The 23,669-nt window shown below is 38.5% G+C and overlaps 1 protein-coding gene across 4 annotated transcripts in view; it reads right to left on the bottom strand.

Moving 5' to 3' along the window:
* The window catches only part of LOC131426185 (uncharacterized), a 135,371-nt gene that overhangs the window by 26,226 nt on the left and 85,476 nt on the right, over window positions 1-23,669 (bottom strand). For all 4 annotated transcript variants that reach the window (XM_058588714.1, XM_058588715.1, XM_058588716.1 and 1 more), the window contains one exon: window positions 15,775-16,173. In XM_058588714.1, coding sequence (XP_058444697.1) covers window positions 15,775-16,173 — 399 coding nt within the window. The remainder of the gene's footprint in view (window positions 1-15,774; window positions 16,174-23,669) is intronic.

Here is a 23,669-nt window from a genome sequence, read left to right as displayed (position 1 = left end):
TCTCTTAAACGATACAAACTTTTCAGCCGAACTGTTACCTCGCTTTCCACGATATTCACTTTGTTCCATTCTCTTCCGTAACATCACCATCACCGCCCACGGAAGACCGCTCCAGTCGATGACCAGCATGCGAGCCACGCGCCGGGCCTTCGTAGCCTGAGGGTGTTTCCCGCGGACCCACAGAACCGAAGGAAGCGGTTATAGATATTTAACAACGCCATCTGGAAGACTCAATCTAATGATACTATTCTAGTTTTAAGTTAGTCGTTAAATAAGATTAAAAAATACCGTTGGCATCTCAGATCTTATATTATTGAATAAAAATTTGACTATTGCTATTAGATGGTGTATTTTATCGAACGCTGCCATTTGGTCATGTTTATAACTAATTATGTGACAATGGATGAATCAGGGATCCATCGATTCCCTCCGGAATGAAAACGATCATCACCTGAAGGGTCTAAAGTTACAACAGTTAGATGGGAAGAGGTTATAGCTTCAGTATGTTTGGATGCACATGGCATAATCTTCATCGACTATCTTGACAAAGGAGAAACAATCAATAGCGAACACTGCATATCGTTGTTAGATCGTTTGAATGTAAAATTCAAGGCAAAACGACCTGTCAATGAAAAAAAAACACTGTTCCACCAAGACAATATGCCGATTCACATGTCAATGGCAAAGATTCACCATATAGTTCAGATCTGGTACTCAGTGACTACTGGCTATTTGCTAATTCTAAAAATTGCTGGCCGGTTAAAAACTGAACTCACATGATGAAGCAATTTCTGACTGTAAAGCCTATTTAGAGGCAAAAGACAAATCCTTCTAAAAGCACGGCGTCGAGAAGTTAGAGAAGCGTTGGAATGATCGTATTGCACTAGAAGAAAATTATCTTGATGAATACAATCATTGTTTTACAGAAAAAAAGTATTTTTCTTAGATAGTCACATGACTTAATGAGTGATGTGTTTCCGTACAACAAGAATTTTTTTCTTTAAATCTATAAAACAACGTGAGGCCAATTGATTGGTATAATTTATAGTCACATCATCTCAGTAAAATATGACGATTTTTTTCGTATATCTGCTGAAAGTTTTCGTCAAAAAATTACTGAATAGAGAAATTCAAATCAAATCAATTATTTTGAAGAAGAATTTTTTTTAGAATAAATTACTTTATTTTCAATTTCTGAAGCAATATTCCGATGAAACAGGGTATGGAAAGTGACAAGTCCACAAAACAACTCTAACATTTATAGTAAATCCTGTTAACGCAAATAGTCGCAAGCTTTGGCCATGTGGATTTAATTCGTTTTCTATGAAAGAAAAAACACTTTATTTATTCAATGTACTATTGTTAAGAAAATGTTTTGTGACTCTATAAAAAGTTTGCGTTTTTGGCTCTTCCGACTCAAAAGGTACCCGACTCCTGACCCAGTGGTGTTGTTATGCCTTTCTATTGTTCTCTAAATAGTTTCCATGAAAAAAAAATAAATCTAGCTTTACTTTAGTTTCACGTTCACCAGACCGGCCCTGTTTGGAAACAAGATTATAGGTACGTTTTTAACTGTCAGATGAGTCGTGGGCCTTCCGTTAAGTAAGTATTGCCGCTCTTCATTACTCTTAATTATTTTGCGAGTGAATGCTAAATTTGGGTGCATCAGCGAACAATTTACCAGTCCGAGTCAATTTCAGTGACTGATATATGGGCTTAGTCCACAATTTACATCAAAGCATTGTCATGTTTCCTCTGTCCTGTCAAGGCAAGATTCAATTTTATACTCCACTGAATTGTTCAAATCGTGTCGATTATCGCAATGCTTATTCGTAGTAATCAAATTACGAGTTCAACTTTCAACGTCGCTCAAAATGAAGGGGACTTTGTTCCATTTTGACACCTAAAATTACCGTCATAAATTTGCGTACTTTTGAATGAATGTTGGCTGGCGACACGATGCGATAAGACATTACGTAAATGAATTGGTTGTTTTTTTTGGCTTCGATTGGGATTGGCAACATAAAAAAAAACAACATGAAAGTTGAATTTTGTCTTTCCTTACTGCTTTTTTTTTGCTCGAGTGTTGTTATTCAAAAGGCAACATTTCGGTCTTCAGTCTTTTATTCGGAAATGATCTAACGTTGAAGGGAAGTTTCCCAATGAATCATTTCATTCCAAGATACGAAATCAAACAGAAAGGAAGCAGTCCACTTTCTGATACTGCACACGACGCTAAATCGAGCCCGGAACATTGACCTGAGAGCGCATCTAACGTCACTCCCATCACGCGTTGAGGAGGCATGAAAATTCATCGCAATGAACGACGCCAATGAAGTTATCATTTTATCGTTATTCGTCCGCGAATGACTCCCACTGACCGGATGCAAGTACTGACGCCGATGTAACAAATCCAGTAATTATGCTTTCACAGTTACAAACAGGGTTTCGTAATTGCATTTAAATGATCAATTTACAAACATGCGCCGATTGCCTGTTTCCGCCAGACCCTTCATCGGACATCACTCCACCGGTGCTGCTGCTGCTGATGCTGCGAGTCTCTTTGATCTGTGATGAGCCGTGGGCACTTCGGCGCGTCTGGCCACTAGACCAAACCCGTGGAGGGGGAGGGGTTCCGAGGAGTTCCGAACTGAATGAAGAGGAAAGGAAACCGACCACGGCGAAATCCGTAATTAATCATCTTCTCACGCGTGATGAGAGCGCAAAAGTTCGCACATGCCTTCGATTGGGGCTTTATGAAATCGGTTACCGGTTGGCCGGGGGTGTTACCTAACCGATGCGAAATAGCGGACCATCAAAAACCGAGATGAGTATGATCCATCAATTGAACGCGAGAATCTAATTGGTGGATCGTTCAGTTGATCGTTAAAAAAAATAATACAAAAAAAATAATCACTTCACAGGTTATTTTTACATTTGACTGTTCAAAAATAACAATTTCAACAAAAATCGATAGCACCGTACCCTGTTAATCGTAAAGAATTACATTATGGTCCCACCTGGGTTTGATTCCCAGCCCCGCACATAGGGTCAGCCTGAATAATATAATATCTAACGAATAAAATGCTAATTGAGTCGATGCAAAATCTTACATCGAAATGCAGCCTAATAAAAAAAAAATCATTGGCATTCTGATCACGGAAATGTTTCCATAGAGTGCAGGTTTGTTGTAGACTTTGCGTTTGACATCTTCGTTTTCGTACGTCACTAGTGATTCCTGCAGGTATCGACCATCTTGCCCTGAGACGATGTACGAAGTGGTAGGTTCACTTATGTACTATAAACACTATAAAAGTCATTTCTTTAATCTCGAGAGAAATTAAAACTAAGTCAGTACTGAAAATGCCCCTTCACGTGATAGTTTTATGTGAAATTTCAAAAATGACATCGAATGACGATTTCGTTTGATATCAAACCTACTTCAGTTTCCATAATGACTATTGTCGAACCGTTAGTCCGAACCCAGTTGTCGTATGTTCAAGCCTCGAGTCGTATGTTCGAGGCTGCACACATCCATTACTAAGTGCGAATTCGAATTTAATTTCAAAAAAGAAACTTAATCTGGGGTTTCTTCACAGTATCGAGCATTTTCAAGGTACGTAGTACATTGTTAATCTATCATTAACAAATTTGGATATAATATCTCAAAAAATTTGGCTAAAACAGGAAGTCAAAAATAATCGAAACCCGAAATTATTTCGACGAAAAGAATAGTAATAATTTAAAAAATGTAAACCTGCAGTATTTTGCAGGTCGGATCCCACTGGATACCGAACATATACATCTGCAGAAAATAAACACACATGCCCAAGTGGAAAGTAGTGGAAAGTAGTACAATGCCCCTCTGCTGGCAAAAATGTCCTGTTTCTCTTATAAGCATTCAAGACATTCTAAAGAAAAGTTTTATAACTACCCAGGTAACCAGTAAGCACTAATAATGGCAATAGAATAGCCTTTTAATAGCACCGAAAATTCTTATAGCTTTATATCTGCAATCTGAAAGCTCATCTTTTGTAAATCAATCAGAATGTAGCTTACACAATACACACTTGTCATAAATAAGCATGATCCATGAATAGCCGTATATTTTGCCAAACTCGGTCCTAATTCAGTCTCAAAAGCGATTAAAGTGCCAATTAGCGATTATTTGCTGTTATAGTGCGGCATTAATATGTGCTTATTGCTTGCCTGGGTAACACTATTACCCAGCTTTTCGATGTAGGATTTTAGCTTCTACTAAATAAGCATTTTATCCGCGATTTCTTTGATAAACTAATTTTCTCAAAACAGTCACTTAACGGATATTTCAAAGGGTATAATGCATCATTGTTGTGGGGCATAATATCTCTTGTTGTGAAGCATACCACTGAATTATTGCTATATTAAACGACTTTTGGTCGTTTTGGAATAAGTGTTTATATCCTTCAATGTTGGGAAAATCATGTACAGAAAAAGTTCATTTCACTATCATTCGTTGAAAAATTAGATTCAAGAGATTTTCTAAATAAACTCAGTGACTGAAAAAAAACCACTTCCGACATTTCATGAAACAAGCATTAACAAAACTCTGAGCTTCGAAGTTCACAATTGATTTTTTTTTGTCAGCGAAACTTGATTATGAATTTTCACCTAAAGAAATATCACTAAAGAGATAATCGAAGGGAGATTCGTATCCGATGATACTACGATGCTGAATTTCCACTACGCTTCAGTTCGACACCGAAATGATTCGTGCAAGATTTATTTATTATATTTTCATCAACAACAAAAATTCTACTGAATAAATTCGCAACTGAACAGCAACTGAGAAAAAATAACTGCAATATTGTCAATGGTTCCAAATAGTGATGATAGCAATACAAGTCGGTTTTAATTCCAGCTGGCTGATTACACTGTACTATTTAAATTAAACCTAATAATCCGCTATTTAGCATGAATTCGATTCATAGAAGTAACAGGAGCGCAGCATTGTCAACATGTCTCGAACACACACAATAGGCGCAGTGTTTGAATGACGGGTTTAAATTGTCATAGCGGTAGTCTGCGCTCCTGTTACTTCTGCGTGCATTATTCAAGCTAAGTTATTGACTAATATTTTTCAACCAACTGCATAACATTGATTCACTTATCAACCACCCTGCGCGCACTAAACATTTTCAGAAAGGTTCAGTTTTTGTTCATCGGCGAAGTTATTCATCACATATTATGCAAAAGGGTTGAGATATAACGGCTACGAAAATTCATTTCACAGAAATCTTCTGCTTGAGAATCATATCAGATATATTCAATGTGCGAACTTTTTCTTAAATATCATCGAGCAGAATGTTCGCTAGTGAACTTTTCATAACTGATTTTTTTGTCATGTGTAATCAATTCCAGTGAGAATCGCGTTGTCAAAAAATCAAATAAACCTAAGCCAATTGTAGTTAATGCTCGGGCCCACGTATAGACGGCTTAGCCAATGGCATGCGATTGGCCATTTTCGCCCCGGTCTTCTCTACACTGATGTTCGTTTGCAGGATTGTCGCCTCTTTTCATCGCTGATTGGATGCAATGACGTATCTTACTGTTAACTAATTTCGAACCAATAATGCTATACTACAATTAATAATGTCAATGGGGTGTCGTTTTCTTGTCGGTTATTTGAATTTCATGTGTATCAAGAACGATTGAAACTTTTTTTTATACATTTAGTTGTGAAACAAGTGCTAGTTCATAAGCGAAATTCGTTCCTTTAATTTATATCGCGATGTTCCTATCATTTTGAATGATTTTTTTAAATTTCGTACATAAAATGAAATAAAATGAAGTGGGTTCATGCTTACTGGAGAAGAAGAATGAAGAGTTTCCGCTCCAAAGAAGCAAATAATCACAATACATGAGCCTTCAAGCCGACTTTACCAACTATCACCACTCCAGAATGATGTTGAGCTGTGATGGTTCGCTCTATGCCAAAGTAGAAAAACTCAAAATTGTATGTTTTATATCCTAGAAGATCTGTAAGTTGTGCAAAATAGAACTCATCTCGTTTTCTCAGATATATTCGATATTAACAATCAAGTTGAGGCGTATTTCAAATAAAGACTGTTACAGAAAGTATCGACGTCGAAAAAAGGGCCCTGCTAACCCTCAGTTGGATAAACGTACCTGTACTGAAGACGTTCGAGCAAAAGAAGGAGGTTTCAGTTCGAAATGTGGCCAAAAAAGTGGGCACTTCGAAGTCAAATGTTCTTCGTGCTAAAGAACGTTTGAATCTTCGAACCTATAAGAAGCAGAAACAACCAAAACGTAGTCCGAAACAACAGGCCGAGGGTTCGAAAGCTGTACTATACGATTCTTTCTGGAAATTTGATCTGCATAACATGGACGACGAAACCTACGTGAAACTCGATTACAAATCCTTGCCGGGACCACAATATTATACGGTGCGAGAAGGCAGGTGTTAAACCAGTCCGAGACATCGATTGAAGTCGAAAAATTTAGTAAGAAAGCTATGGTCTGGCAAGCAATTTGTAGCTGCGGTAAGTTTTCGAAACCTTTCATCGCCACTGCTTCAATGAACAGCGAAATATACATCAAGCAATGTTTACAAAAACGACTTCTACCCATGATTCGAAGTCACAAGGATCCAGTTGTGTTCTGGCCAGATCTTACTTCTTGCCACTACTCGAAATCAACGGTAGAATGGTATACTACCAAAAATGTCACTTTCGTCCCAAAAGACATGAATCCACCAAATTGCTCACAACTTCGACCAATTGAGGAATTTTGGGCATTAACGTAGGCACATCTTAGGAAACATGTCTCGGCAGTCGAAACCATTCAACAGTTCGAAAAAGATTGGAAAAAAGTGTCAAAACTTGTCGCCAAGAAGTCTGTACGGAATTTAATGAGGAACGTTCGCAAGAAGGTGCGCCAGCTAGTATACAATGGCTAAGTAGCAAATGTTGAGAATAATATTCTGTTGTTGTAGTCTAATATTATCAGTATATCGAACAAAATTCGAATATCTAACACTTGTGAATTATTTACAGCGAAATCAAAGTGCGTCCATACTTTCTGGGACAGTCTTTAAGAGATGAGTGTTTTAACAGAATTGTGTGTTGTCTGATTAAAATCCGAACTGTGGTTCCGGAGTAATAGCTTGCTAAATCCACTTCTTAGATTTCTTAGAAGTATGTGATTCATACCAACGAAATTGTTCGAGAAATTTTATTTCTCATTGAATAATTCCAAATTCTCACCAGTCGCACACATCAACGGTGACACTCGATTAGGTAATGTTGACCATCGACCCATTACGGGGTTGATGCTTGTCGGTTTACCCTCCCAATTGGTTTCAACTTTAACGGTCGGTTAGACCGAATCGGAAATCACTCAATCCCAAACTAGATCAAAGCCCCTGCAAGCAACAGAAGGCCTAGAAGGCGCTTTCGGGAAATCAATCTCTCGAACCATAGTCAATAGATAAAGTACACCGAAGCAGTTACGTTACTTCAACTCGCTCGGTTCGCTTCATGCTTCTAACAACTTGAAAACCGTTGCAAAATTAGTCTGCACCTTCGCGCACTTCACCCTACCGGATGGAGTAAGCGGCGAGATAGCCAATGAGCTTACCTTGATTGAATTTGTACGGAATAACGGCTGATTATGCCACTGCCAGTGAGTTTTTCTTTACCGAGAGCATAAGCCGATGAAAGATTCGATCGCAAACACAGACAAGAAACCCCCTTGTCCGTTCTTCATGTAATGCAAACAGCCTGCAACTGGACGCGTCTCGGACGTCGAGGGGCCGAGGGGGTAATATGATGTACTCGATCGAATGGACGCTCAATTTAGCGGTCATTAATCTTTTTTTTCTGTGTCTGACGTTGCGATGCTGGCTTTCCTCTAGCGCGAGAGATTTGTGCATTGAAATAACCGCGAGCCGCACCAGCACAAGCGCCGAGGAGGTGTTCGAGCGAGGTGAAACAGACAGCGAAAAACATATTTTCCACTTTTGAAGCAGAACAGAGAGTGATTCGAAACGTGATGATAAGCTGGCAAAAACAAACTGAAATCCGAGTACCGCGCCCTGCCTGGTATTTCCCTGGGCCCGTGTAGCTTCCCACCCCCACCCGGATTGACAGCCAGACGGCAGTTTGTAAACAACATGATGCAGGTGTTTTGCTATTAACTCTCCGGTGATTGGTTACTTCAGCACCAGGATGGATTTGCACTCGCTTCATGCTCTATACAAAGTAATAAAATTGCTTCCACCAGGCATAAAGCGTTTGAAATTCAAAAATTTGATCAATTATACATTTCTTCCATTTATGACAACCGGATCCGGCCGATTTCCGCTGAATAACAAATATTTTCCTAGCCAAAATAAAAAAGAGAAAGCCATCACGTTTGGTACAATTAGCCTGACGGCCCTCCCCGTTGGCTTCTTTTTTTTGTGTGTGAATTTGTCTCCAAATTCATAACAGATCGGAAATAATCATGTTAATATGCTGCGGGTGCAAGACGTCAAAAGAGAAAACTCATTTTCATAATTCGTCCCACCAGCTCGGGTTGGGCTTTCCATTTTCCGATTCGTCAAAGCCAACAGTAGCTGCGCCAGCAATTGTGCAACAACTCGGTCTGTCATTTCGGTTGTGTAAATTTTTCGCTAGTCCCGATCGGATCCGGAACGGGCTGCAACTAGATTTCCGTACACTTGACTTGGTGGATGATGGTCGAAAGGAATGGGCGAAAAAAAAAAAACACGCCGACAACAGCTGCAAATCGACGCCTGAGATCGTGTTTTTTCCCGTGCTGCTGAAATACCCGAACTGAAGAACCATCCATCCATCCATCCAACCAACAACCGCCGGATGGCTCTGCAGCTATCTTGGCAGTCACTCGAAGATGCGGTAGAAATCATCGCGCACATGTAATTGCTCTGTTTCCGAAAGATGAAGCATCTAACGGCTCCATCCAGAAGAGAGGATTGTAAATTCGCACGTGTAAGAGGTCCGACATATTTTTTTACCGACGGCTAGTGGCACTTCTAGTGTTCGGTTTGGAACTTAAACGTTTTGATTTTGCTTACGAGACACTCTAGGAAATGCCTTCATCCAACCGTTGAATTGCATGTTGAGCTGGTTAAAGTCATTATCATCTCATCGACGATTAGTAATTTGGGACGCATATACCGTTGTGATTGTCACTGTAACTACCATCGTTTTGCGAGTTGGAAGTCGGTGATTGATGGAAAGTGGTCGGAATTCATCACCAACTATCCAATTCCAAACGAACGAGAGCTGTATAGTTTGGAGTTACAATTGAAAAAAAAACTTACTTGCTGTAACCCATTTTAATACAGTTTGATGTAACGGCACATTGAAGTTACATATCCATTTTATGATAATTGTCAATTCAAGTCCGAGACATTAGAGGAAGTATACAAAATTACTATTAATTCTTTCACACTTTAAAAACACTAAAAACTCATGGTAATTTGAAGGGGAAAAAATTTTTTACCCCCAAATTTATGCTAGGCGCACAAAATCATTTTCACATGTTTCCGACACCAGTTTAGGCGTTACACTTCTTGTGTAAGAAAAAAGTGTCTTGAAAAAATAGCTTTAAAAATAACTTTACGTCTGCTCAGCGGATTATGTTGGTCCGGGGGTTTGCGTCAGCAGGTCAACATAATCTTCTGATGCACTGATGAGTCAAAGACGAAACGTAATCATGTGTATAAACTCATATTCAACAGTACTAGCTATACATTTCGACCATTTTGTCAAAACAAAACAAATAAAATTCTATAAAACTGTGCATGAAAAACATAAAACTCAGGCTTCTACAGAAATCACATTTGTCAAGGTTTACTCGTTTTGTCCGGTTCACCCAAAGCTAGATTTTATGATATAGTTGAATCCGAACCAGTGATCGAATAGCGACAATTCATCCTGATGATGAACCAAAGCATTAGGTTACTGTCCTTTTTGTCCTTTAATAATTTTCCGAAAATTACATTACTTGCTTATCTCAGATTTTTTTTTAAATACCACAATATTTTTTTTATTGTTCGTATTTCCATGCGTTCGTGTACTTGAATTGTTCTTTTTGCCTCAGGAAATTATTGATTGCTCGCAATAAACGGCGCAATTGTCTTCGGTGAAACAGCGAGAAACGAAGTTTGTTTACGACGAAATTTGTTTTCGGTGAAATTTGATTCCGGTGAAACAGTTTACGACGAAATTAGTCTTTCGACGAAACAGTCTTAGACGAAACTACCTTCGGTGAAATTTACCTTCGATGAAATTTTACTTCGGCGAAATTTGATTCCGACAAAATTTGATTTCGGCGAAATTTGACTTTAGCGAAATTGCCTTTGGCGATACACGTTGAAGGCGAAATTTTGGTAAAATTTGTGTTTCGTTGAAAACAGTTTTTGGTTAAACAGACTCCGGCGAAATTTGCCTTTAGTGAATGTTGTTTTTAGTGAAGTTTGCCTTAAGCGAAATTTAATTTTGACGAAACAGTCTTCGGCGAAATTTGCCTTTGGCGAGACAGCCTCCGTTTGAAACAACCCTTGGACGAAATTTACCTTCAACGAAATTTGCCTTCGATGAAATTTGCCTTACCAAAACAGCCTTGTCTTCGGAGAAATCTGCCACCGATGAGATTTGTCTTTGGCAAAATTGGTCTGCGACGAAATTTGCCTTTAGTGAAATTTGCCTTCAGTGAGATTTAGCTTCGGCGGAATTTTCCTTCGATAAAATTCGTTTTTGGTAGAGTTTCTGATGCAACCTTCGGCCAAATTTGCATTCGGTGAAGTTTTCCTTTGGTGAAATTTGATTTCGGTAAAACAACTTTCGGCGAAACTGTCTTCAGTGAAACAGCCTTCGGCGAAACAGCTTTCTGTGAAACAACCTTCGACGAAATATCCTTCGGCGAAATTCGCTTCCGGCGAAATTTGCCTTCCGGCGAAATTTGCCTTCCGGCGTACCAGCTTTCGGCGAAACATTCTTCGGCGAAATTAATCTACGGCGAAAGTTACCTACGGTGATTTCACTTCGGCAAAACAGTCTTCGACGAAACAGCTTTCTGTGAAACAACCTTCGACGAAACATCCTTCGGCGAAATTCGCTTCCGGCCAGCTTTCGGCGAAACAGTCTTCGGTTTAACAGCCTTCGGCGAAATTAATTTACAGCGAAAGTTACCTACGGTGAAATTTCCCTTCGGCGAAACAGTCTTCGGCGAAATTCGCTTCCGGCCAGCTTTCGGCGAAACAGTCTTCGGTTTAACAGCCTTCGGCGAAATTAATTTACAGCGAAAGTTACCTACGGTGAAATTTCCCTTCGGCGAAACAGTCTTCGGCGAAACAGCTTCCGGCGAAATTCGGCCTTCAGCGAAATTTACTTAAGGCGAAACAGCCTTCGGAAAAACAGCCAGGCGAAATTTACCGTTGATGAAATTTGCCTTTGGTTAAGTTTGCCTTCGGCGAAATTAGTCTTTGTAGAGATTGCTTTTGAAAGTTTGATTTCAGCGAAATTTGCTTTCGAATAAATTTACCTTCGGCAAATCAACCTTCAGTGAAACAACCTTCGGCAAATTTTTCCAAAGTGAAATTAGCTTTCGACGAAAGTTGCCTTCGTGTAAATTTACAGGTTTTCATTTCCGCAAATTTTGTTTACGATTGGATTTTTCCGGAACAGCGGATGGATTTGGCGAAATCAATCTTCAACGAAACAGCCTTCAGCGTAGTTCGCTTTTGATGAAATTTGCTTTCGGGGAGAGCTGCCTCCGGCGAAAAAGCCTTCGACGAAACAGCCTTCGTCGAAGTTTTGAAATTTGAATTTGCATTTCAGAAGATTGAGTTCAGCGAATTGAGTTCCGACGGCGTTCCTTCAACAAAACTGCCTTCTGCGAGATAGTTTTCGGCAAAATGTTGTTCCGAAAATTGCGTTCAGAGAAAAATCTTTCGTCGGCGATCGTTCGGTGAAATACACTACGTCGATGTGATCAACACCATGAGTAAGAGGATGTATGATAACCGCAGGCATTTTTCGGTTCGAGATATGCCAGAAGTAACGAACGTTTTTTATATGCATTGCAAAAAAAACAATTTACACACAGTTTAAAAACGTACATTTTCTAAAAGGCACATAAATAAAGCTTTTTTTATTTTAAACAAATTTATATTCAAGAACATGTAAATTTGTGTGATTTGAAAACTGTAATAGTTGTCTGGAATGCAATGAAATAAAAAACAAAAGAACGATAGTAACAGCGCGACTTGAACCGAGAAACATTAGATCATGAAGCACGTCAGTTAATCGACTGAACCACAGAAGCCTACATCCGCTTGATGAATAATTGATCCATACAAATTCATACAGCGACACTTGATAGCCAAATTACACTCGGAGCCTGAAAAAATTCTGTGCGTGTGGAATTTTGCGTCATTTGTAAAGTTACGTACTTATGAATTGTATTGTTTGTAGAATTATGTTACCTGTGAAATTCATATTTTTTTTCTGAGCATGCAACGTTAGCCCGCGTAAAATGTTAGGCAAGCTGCAAGTTCAAATCGGAAAGTAGATCTCTTCGAATGTGATCATCTGTTCTATATACGTATAAATTTACAATGATAAATACCTTCCGAAATGGCTTTTACTGTTTACAAAATCCCAATTGAGTACATGTGATTTTTTGGCTCGATTTGGCATTCTGCCATTACATCCGACCAATTTTCGGCTTGATTTGATTTGCCGTATTGTTTTTTTCCGGTCTAAATAGGTAAGTCACCCGAACACATCGGAACTCTACCTAATCGATAAATATTAGGTCTTCAAGAAGACAGAAGTTCAACAAATCTTGACGATTTCGAAGAACGGACTTGAGTCTAGATGGCCATTTCTCTATCAATGTTTGCTTCAGTAGAATTAACCGAGATCAACACTATGTTCTTTTGACTATTTCACTACTCGGGTTGGTATTTTTTGGTGGAAAATTATGGAGATTTTTTAAACATCTTTGAACATGCTCTCGAAATGAGCGATAATTTTTTCAGAGCTCAAAGAGACATTTTAATTGCTGAAAATTGCCTGCAGAAAACTTCGAATATCAACCAATAATTCAAATATTGACAAAACTGCTGACCTATATCCGGTGACCGTTTACTGCATGTTCTTTACTTTCAATGCAATGGAATGCCTCCCAGAAGTTCAACAAAAAAACGGTTAAGCAGACATAAAGTTTCTGCTACGTACAAAACACTTTCTTTCAGTTTGCACCGAAGTGAAACTTCTATAGTTCAACATAAATTGTTGAATCTGCGAAAGGGCATGTTGAAATGAAGATTAATTGTGGAATGAAGGACGGAACATTTGATACGAATTTTTTGCTCAATGGAAGCACATTTTTTACTATATGAAATGAAAAGTCCCTGGGGCTCTCAACGAAAATACGTGAATAGTTTCGAACCCTGTATATTTTTGTTGAGATGGCCCAACACCCAATTTCATGACAATCTATCCACTAGTGTTTGAAAAACAGCTGATCGTGTCAAAAAGAGTTCTAGTTTTCATCAAGCTATGGAAAAAAACGCACCAGCAATGGTGAAATTGAATGATTTGCGGTATGGATTAGTCTACCATGCCCCGTATTCTCCAGATCTGGCCCCCGAAGACTATGATCTATTTCCAAACCTGGAAATGTTTCTCCAGGGAAAGAAATTTTCGTCGAATGCTGAGGTCATTGCACAAACGGAAGCCTATTTTAAAGGCTTTGATAATTGTTTTTTTTGCATCAAAATGTTGGAGGACCGATGGGTCAAGTGTATCGCTCTAGATTAGGGGTTCCCAAAGTGGTCGATATAGACCCCCTGGGGTCGATATCCTTTTTGTGAAGGTCGACGTAAACGAAAACTGACTATGGGGGTCGACGAGGTCTAGAAATCGACCCCCTATTGTTTGATATAAGTTGTTATTGGAAATATTTACGCTAAAAAAAGTTGTGTTTATTTGACCACCCGCAAAAATTAGTAATTATTTTACATCAATATTAAAAAGCAAGAAATTGAATTTTCAAAGGAATTTGTTGATGGGGGTTTGAGGGCTAAGTTAATTTTAGTAAAGGGGTCCATAACCCAAAATAGTTTGGGAACCCCTGCTCTAGATGGAGAAAAAATGTTGACGGTAAAAATTTGACTTTTTCTTTGTTATGTCCGGGACTTTTTATTTCGTGTAGTACACCCATTTTGTTTGGGATAACTTTTTACTCGATCTTTGGGTTTGAAGTTCAACGGATTATTGTTCAGAAAACAAGACGTTTTCTCACGGTATCTGTTTTCACAGAGCTCAAACAGGATCACAATTCCACTGAACAATCTCACAGAAACCATGACGATTTACTCCATTCAAACTTCAGTGATCCGATAAAAGTTCATCAGATTCAAATAGAATTTGAACGTGATGTTTTTTGGGATTCTGCAACAACTCTGCACTTAAGTTGATCATCCGGAAAAGATGATAATTTTTGGAAATGGAAAAGAATGTTCGGCTATGAAAGCTTCAAAAGATGATAATTTTGGAAAACAAATTAATCACTTTGGGAAGTCGGCTACCCAGAACTTCTATAAATGTCCTTTCACAGAGCCTTCAAGGTTTCAAATTCCAACCTCGCACATGAGGTCAGAACGTTTTTCTGGCAAGTAAGTCGATCTTTTTTAGTCTGTAGTCGCATGCTCGAATATAACATGAAATCATCAATTCCGTAACACCCATTGGAAGACTGATGAGTCGTCGGTGTTTCGTTATGTAGGTGAACCTTTAATATCTTTTTCCATTTTTGTACATGTGAACGATGAAAATGAAGTCCGTCGGTAATGTTTGATTTCAGCACATTGTGCTATCCGTCTGAACAATCGTCACAACGCGACATTTTGTATTATTTACAAAAAATTACAGGTCGATTCCCCAACAAGTTTTCGTTGAACATAATTGCTGATTTTAGGCGACGACTTACAGGGTAGGTGTTTCGAAAAAGTCTGTCTTTACTTACTAACCAAGATATACAAATCTTTTGTGCCATATCAACTATTAATTGTCCATTTCCTACAAATAGTCCGTCACTTTTCATCAGTACTGTTGCACCGTTGGAACGTTTTTCCGTCGTATGCCGAATCGCGCGGTGCTTTTAGCACATCAAACGAGTGCACTGCTCCCGCCACTGCAGCCACAAAGCCACTTCACAGCGTGATTAAGTCGTTTGCGATTCAGTTTTTCGCACCCATTCCGCGATGCACTTCATCGCCGAACCATCGGGTGGCCGCCGTAAGGAAAGATTTAAATTTCACTTAAATTGCACTTAAATTACACTCTGCCTGCTGGCGCGCTCGCTGGCGGATAACACTTTTTTTTAATGAGGTTTCGAGGCGCGATACTGTCTCACATACAATCGGACGGACGTGGGCGCACAGGCAAAACTTTGTATCCTTTCACTTTCTCCACTTGTTCTGTTCGATTCGTTGTTTTTCATATTTGTTTTTTTTTCTTTCTTTCTTGACGCCCATTGGCTCACAAAGTCACGGATCAACGGAATCAGTTCGTGTCACTGCAATCAGGATAGTTTTTCACCACCCTTAACCATAATAATCACTTCACTCGGGCGCGCACGGTCTTTCCACACTTTCTCTCTTTGTAATTCAATTGTTTCCTCATGTTTGCCAGGAAGCTCACGCGAAATGACGTGTGAAGTTCGATCGGTACTTACCTGAAATAATGGACATACTACGGTTGTGGTTTCCACGAATTAAATCCGATGGTTTGAGCGTCGCTTCTTCGACCACCTCCAGGCCCGAATCGGAGTCTGGTCCTTCGACACCATTCTGGTTCTGGTGCTGTTGCTGGGGTAGCTGATTGTAGTAATCGTGCTGGGCGTTGTTCTGAGAACCCGTAGTGCCACCGCTGCTGGCACTGCCGGTATTGAAGATCATCGTATTCTGCTGCGAACCGCCGCCGACGCCACCGTTCATGTGCTTGTGCAGATAGAAATTATTGCCGTTCGTCATCGAGCCGGACTTGGTCTGACTGCCGGGCCCGTAGTGAGTTGAGAGTTGTGACGGTGCCTTCAACGGTGGCGGCAATGGTGGCGGTGGGGGTCCTACTGGGGCTGCACAAAACCAACCCACAATCCAGTGCCGAACCGGAGCGAGCGAGCGAGCGAGAGAGCGAGTACCGAAAATGGGGAGAAAAAGAAAAAGAAGCAAAAAAAAATGAAAATGAGAGTAAAAGATGCAAAAGATTTTCACTTGGCGCTAAACATTATGTTGGTAATTTTTCCATCTGTTTTTCTTTTTTTGGCGGATCGCTTCGTGCCTTTCTTTCTTTCTTCTGAAATATTGCCTTGTTCGGAGTGCGCTGCAAAACACAGCAGGCGCCGTCGGCTTCAGGCGATGAATGGGTTGGTTGGTTGGTTGGTTCGATATCAATTTTGATCACTTATTTTCTAGGAAGGTCATTTTCTGTTTGGATCAAATCTGAAAAAAAAAATTTCTTCGACTGGGTTCGATTTAGGCGATACAATCAATTAAAACAATCAAGCCATTTCGAAACCGATGGATGGCTCGTCGGTGATAATTGATGGGATTTTACGAGCTTTCTCACACCGCTTTCCCGGGAACTAGATTCCAAATCGCTCAAATCGGCCTGCGGGAAAAAAATTTCGTTCGTTTATTCGGGGTGTGAATCATTTTTTTTGTTTGTCTAATTGGAAACGATGGCTTGACGATGATGAGTTTTCAAAAATGTGCGTTTTCTTCTTCTAAACAATCGATCGATGATTCATCACGCTTGCTAGGGTTTCGAATCGTTTGTCGAACATTCCACAAGGGTTGTGTTTGCATGCCATGATAAACCTGTCTGCATCACGGAACAGCGCCTACAAGGCACTTTACTGCTATCTGTGGAACATTCCAGGTAATGTAACAATCAATTTTCAGACAGAGAACAAATTTATGCGTCGGAGTTCGCTAACGAAATGGAGTAATTTTATGTAGTAAACATCGTCAGAAACCGTAGAATTTTCTTCGTTGAAGGCCAAGACCAAGAGACAAAGCTTGAAAAAAGGAGTTACTTTGTTGTGAATAATTCAGTAAAATGGATACAAAATAGAGCAGATAACTACTTCAGATAGTTTTCAATCTTGAAAAAAAAATAAAGTCGCAAATTTCTGTCGTAAATGTCAAATAATCATATCGAAAGCTTGAACATCTTTAACGGCGACACGAATTTGTTCGAGGACAGTCATGGCTTTTCTTACATTACCATGGAGGAAAATTCGACGAATACCAAATATATTAGTGAATCGATTTGACATGAACTGGACGATGCTTGTTCACGATCGGACGAAACAGTAAAAATCTTACCTTGCGTAAAACTTCGGAAAATTCATGATAGATGACATCTACCATCCAAGACTTCTAAAAATAAAAAATATTTGTGTTCAACCACTTTGATTGATTTGTTTTGAAAACATAAAAGGAAAAATCGATCCGCGGTATTTGCAAGAATTCGACATAGAGTTTCTTTTTAAGATGTTCGATTCATGCGTGGTTTTTCATACAGTTCGTTTAAGTGTTTGAATTCTGGAACAAAAAATGTTGCAAAAATTTCCATCGTTGCAAAAATCACACAGAACGTCTGAATTTATGTTGCAAACATTACCATCGTAGCAGAAACACGCCTGAAGTTATGCCCAACAACGTCAAGTGCGTCACGTTTAAATTTCAACGAAATCAGTCCAATTGGATCAAAATGGAATCCGGATTTCGGATTTCTTTCGAATGTTACGCGGTTCTTTTTATAGGAATTTCCAAAAAAAAAACCCGAATTTTAATGCGAATTTCACAAGAAAGTTACGCTGTTTTTTTTAAGGGATTCCCGAGATTACGCGGATTTCAGGAGTTAGGCGGTTCTTTTCATGAGAATTTCAGAAGTTACGCGTTTGTTTCCACACGTATTTCCGAAGAGTTTAAAAAATTGTTTTTTTTTGCGCTAATTACTAAAGCTAAGTGTTTTCTTTTTCACATGTATGAAGTTGTATGAAGTTGCGCGGTTTTTTACGAGGATTTCCGAAATTAGGCGGATTTTTTTTATGTGAGTTTCCAAAGTTAACGCTATTTTCCACGGGGATTTCCGAAGTCAAGCGTAGTTTCGAAGTTACGCGTTTTTTTCAAGCGGATATCCGAAAAAAAAACACGAATTCACTCGCGGATTTCACAATAAACGGATTTCCGAAGTGACACTGTTTTTTACAGGGATTTCCGAGGTTACACGAATCTCCGAAATTACGAGAATTTCCGAAGTTAGGCGGTTTTCCGCAGCTACAAGTTTTCTTCACGTGTATTTCCGAAGAAAAACGAATTTTGTTTTTGCGAATTTCGAAACGCGTTTTTTTTCACACCGATTCTCAACGAAATTAGGCGGTTCTTTTGAAGTGAATTTACGAAGCTAAGTGCTTTCTTCACGCACATTTCCGAAAAAACGTGATTTACGGGGATTGCAGAAGGAACGCGTTTTTTCACGCGGATTTCTAAAGTTGATTGTATTTTTTATGCGGATTTCATAAGTTAAGCGGTTCTTTTTATGAGAATTTAAGCGGTTTTTCATGCCAATTTCCTAAGAAACGCGATTTTTGTGAGGATTTCCAAGGTTGATCGGTTTGTTCGCGCGGATTTTCATGGGAATTTCCGAAGTCAAATGGCTCTTTCTATATGAATTTCCAAAGTTACGTGTTTTATAATGCGAGTTTACAAAGTTGCATTGTTTTAACCAGGATTTACGAGGTTACGAAAATTTCAGAAGACGCGAGGTTTTTGACCCGAATTTTCAAAGCTACGTATTTTAGAAGAAACTCGATCTTCCATGCGGATTTCAGAGGAAACGCGTTTTCTTTTACGAGGATATCCAAAGATACGCAGTTCTTTTACTAGGATTTCCGAAGTTACGCGCTTTTTTAACCGAATTTACGAAGTCACGCGGTTTATTACGAAAAAAATTGCTAATAAACATGATTTCAGAAGAAACGTAGTTTTTACGCGAATTTCCAACGTTGATTCACGTTGTCGGTTTCTTCGGATTGTTGGGGATCTTCGAAGTTACCCGCTTTTTACGCTGATTCCCAAAGTTACACGGGTTTTTACGGGGTTGTCCAAAGGGTTTTTACGGGGAGTTTAGTTACACGGTTCTTTTTACTCGAATATCAGAAGCAACACGTTATTTCCACGCGTATTTCCAAAGGAATTTTATGCGATTTTTCAAAGTTATCGGGTTTTTACGAAGATTTCCGAAGCTACGCAGTTTTTTTTTAACGGAATTTACGAAGTCACGCGGTTTTTTTTACCCGAATTCAACTAAAAATGCGGTTTTTAACGTGAAATTTCTGAAGTTATACGATTTTTCACGGGGTTTTCCAAAATTACGTGTGTTTTTACGCGGTTTCTCAAAGTTACGCAATTATTTTTATGTGAACTTCCAAAGTTACGTGTTTTATTTTCGCGAGTTTACGAAATTCCGTTATTTTTATGGGGATTTTCTACCCGAATTTCCAAATTTAAGTGTTTTTTATACGAATTCTCGAAGTTACGCTTATTTCACCACGCGAATTTCCAAAGAAACGTGATTTTCTGGTGCGTATTTTACAAGAAACGCGATTTTTACGCGGATTTCCAAAGTTGATGTATTTTTTTAGATAACGCGGTTTTTTAAGAGGTCAAAGCTACGGTTTTTTAGGCGAATTTACAAGGTTAAGCGTTTTTTCATGGATTCCAGGGAAATTTTTTAGGGATTTTTCACGGATTCCAGAGAAACGTGGATTTCCAAAGTTACGTGGTTTTATACGCGTTGATTGTTTTTTTTTATGGGGATTTCCGGAGTAACACAATTCTTTTTATGTGGATTTCCATAGTTACGTGTTTTTTTTTTATGCCAGTGATTTCCGAGGTACTGTGGATTTCATAAGAAACGAAGTTTTTTACCCGGATTTCCAAAGTGTTTTTTATGGAAACTACAGAGGTTACATGTTTTTTCCACGCGTGTTTAAAAAAAAAAAACGATTTTTTACACGGATTTAAGAGAAAATGCAGATTTCCAAAGTTGATTGCTTTTTTACAGAGATTTCCGAACTTTCTTCTTTTCATACGAATTTCCAAAGTTACTCCTAGTTTTCCACAGGGATTACCGAAGAGGCGTGATTTTTTAGCGCGATTTTTACGAGGATTTCCGAAGTAACGTAGGTTTTTACACGGACAGCTACGCGTTTTTTTGTGGATTTCCGTAGTTACGCGGTTTTTTACAGAGATTTCCGAAGTTTCGAGATTTTTTTCATTCAAATTTCCGAAGTTACGCGGTTTTTACTTGGGTTTCAGGAGGTTCGCTGTTTTTACAGAGATTTCCGAAGTTATGCGGTTTTTTGTGCGGTAGGCAGCGTTGCCAGGATGCCAGATTTGTCTGGCAAATGCCAGATTTTTCTCACTTCGTTAGACACTCAAACTAACCAGATCTTTTGTATGATTTTCCAAATTTTCCCAGATTTTCCAAATTTTCCTAGATTTAGTCAGATCTTGCTAGATCTTTACGGTTTTGGCCTCTATACGATGGGTCGGGAGACCCTTTTTTTTGCTCACTGAAAATGAAGCCCGGCAAAAATTTCCTTGTATATAGTAGACCTAGACAAATCCAGATAAATTTTTGAGTTTTGACAGATTTTTGAAACAATAACCTGGCAACTCTGGCGGTAGGTAACTCCCACGAAAAAAAAGAATTCAGTGAATATAGAGTAATGTTTTTTTCACGACTGGTGAGAGATTGCAAGATCTTTTCAACAATTCCATGAGAAACCGATATACGATTTTTCAGAATTTCGCAATATTTGGAAGAAACGTTCTCCATCGAAAAATATTAGACCCCTACTTTTTATCATGTCATTAGGATGGATAAAAAAATCGATCGTTTTCGATTTTCTTCAAAAAATACATTTAAAAAAATCATAACTCGGCCGTTTCTGCTAATTTTCGGATATGTTGTCAATAAATGCTTATAGTTTTTAAGAAAATAGGCGAATATTGTAAAGTTGGAGTTTTGGGTTGGCGACCAATGTTATTTTATATTTTTTCTGTAAGAGGAAACATTTTTACATAACATATACGAAACGTGGCGATTTATGTTCTTCTTTAGTTTTTGAGTTATAATTTTTTGAAAATTTCAATTTTTCATAGTTTCCGTGTTTTTTCGATTTTCTCTCAAAAACTCAAAACAAAAAAAATTGGATGGGTTATGTAAAAATGTTTTAGCTTTTAGAAAAAAAATATAAAATAACATAGTGCCCATTGGTCGCAAACCATCAAAACCGTGAAAAAGGTACACAATTTACATTCTCCAACATAAAACTTCCACTTTACAATGTTCGCCTATGTTTCCTAAAAATTATAGGCATTTATTAACAACATATCCAGATATGATTTTTTTATATTATTTTTGTAAAACGAAAAAAAATCGATTTTTTATCAACCCAGGAAATAGTCACCCTAATGATTCTTCCAAATATCACGAAATTCTAAGATCGTATATCAATTTCTCATGGAATTGTTGTATTTTTAATAGATAAAAATTCATATGAAAGGTCTGTCTTATGATCTCACCATTAGCTGTTTAATTTTATCCGTTTTCGGCATTTTAGAGTTAGAATATTAAAAATTTCAAACCCTCATAGAAACTTACACTCGAAAAAAGATTTTAATCTTCAAAACCGACATATCCAAACTGACATTGGTTGCGGTCAGTTTCAGAATATGCCACCTTGATGTCGAATTTAGGGTTCCAAGGCAATGATCACCAAATTCAAAACACTTCAAATTATCAACATTACTAATTGGAAGTTGGTAACACAAAGCAGTTAGTAATGATATCTCGTATATTTAACCTAACAAACACTAAGACAATAATTTAGGTTTATCAAAGCGGCTCAGCACTGTTATGACTGATGGTGACATGATGAATTATTCCACGGAATTTTACGAGTGAATCTACATAAACGGCCACTAACTATGGAATCTGATTATCATGCTTTGCAGCATATCTTAATGAACGCCAGAATTTGTAATCAAACAAGGGCGGGAATGGTTCAACACACGATGTTCAACTAGAGAGCAACAGCTGTTTTGGAAGTTTGAAATATTAGACAGTCTGCATTTTTGAATTATGAAGTATAATTTGAATGGTTTCCTGCATTTTTGTTTTTCCTTTTGACGATTAGTGGATTGTATTTAGAGCATGTATATTTATATTTTCTATGGCAATGAACCACTGGCAGTAGGCAATGCAAAATCGCATAAAAATGTTTATCTCATAAATACTAAGGGCATATTCAGGAGTGTTTTAGTTCTAGATGCATAATTTATGTCAGTTACAAAATTTAAATCTGGATTTTATAACAAGAAAAACTGGCAGCCCCAGCAGTGTTTTACTCGTGTTTCAAATATACAAAAAAATAGAACGGCATCGTAGATCAGTTTTAAATTTGACAGAAGAACTGGTCGAATAAATAAAACTAGAACGGCTTGCTGAGGATACGTTTGTTTCAGTTTCAGTTAAATTATAGACCACCCATATGAATCTCGCAGCTGCTGAATTTGCTCTAAAGGGCAAATTTAAAATCACGTAAAGTCCAAACAGTACATTTTGTAGAAAAATCAAGGAATTAAAGTGCATCGACGTTGAAGAAACTGTAAATTTTTCAGTTCACATGTTTTCATCATCTCAACAGTTTTCCAAAAAGAACATATAGAATAGTATAGAACATTTGTTTAGCTAATGCTACGATTATATTGACTCTAAGAATCCTCCCAGATCGAGGTTCAAACTTGTGACGACTGATGTGTCAATTCAGACCCAGATAATAAACGATGATTGATTGATGACCTGTACTTTCCTACCTGGTTACCGCCACTAGGTCGATTCATTATTAGTAATGGACAACAAATGAAAATTTATTGAGGCACAAATCTTGTTTGCGACATTTTACCCCTGATCTAAGTCGTTCGAAAGAAACGAAATCAGTTAGTCTAGGTCACATAATAAATTCAATAGCCGGAAAATTTGATGTTTCAATTAGCCCGTCGAACCGTTTGCGACGGCAACTAACATAAGCTGCACGATAATGACACCTGACTGCCGTAAATACCAATAAAAGCCAATCACTATTGTTTGGTTCTTCTTCTTCTTCGTCAAATCAGCCTAAATTGCGTCGTCTTCGATTGATCGTCGTAACAGATCGTTAAGTTTTATAGAAGGGAGTCAGCCCCGGAGATGAAGTCGAAACCGTAGCCAGTCCCGCTGACGGATAATAATTTGGGGCCGTGGACCCCACGTGAGGCCAGCCACGGGCAAGCTTTTGATCACATAATCCGACACATAAGTTATTGTACACTCTTACTGAACAGTGTGTGTTGTTTCTAGTCCATTCGTTGTGGTCCTATGGTGGCCGAGGATCGGATTGTTTTTTTTTGTTTGAGGTTTTTGATGTTTTTTTTCCTTTCAACAATCTAAACTAAACGCAATTATCCGGCTGACATGGCGGTCCACTCGGCGATAGACGTGATTCACTGATGA

The sequence above is a fragment of the Malaya genurostris genome, chromosome 1 (genome assembly GCF_030247185.1).
Source record: "Malaya genurostris strain Urasoe2022 chromosome 1, Malgen_1.1, whole genome shotgun sequence".
In the NCBI taxonomy this organism is placed as follows: Eukaryota; Metazoa; Arthropoda; class Insecta; order Diptera; family Culicidae; genus Malaya; species Malaya genurostris.
This window is presented reverse-complemented; position numbering and strand designations above follow the sequence as displayed.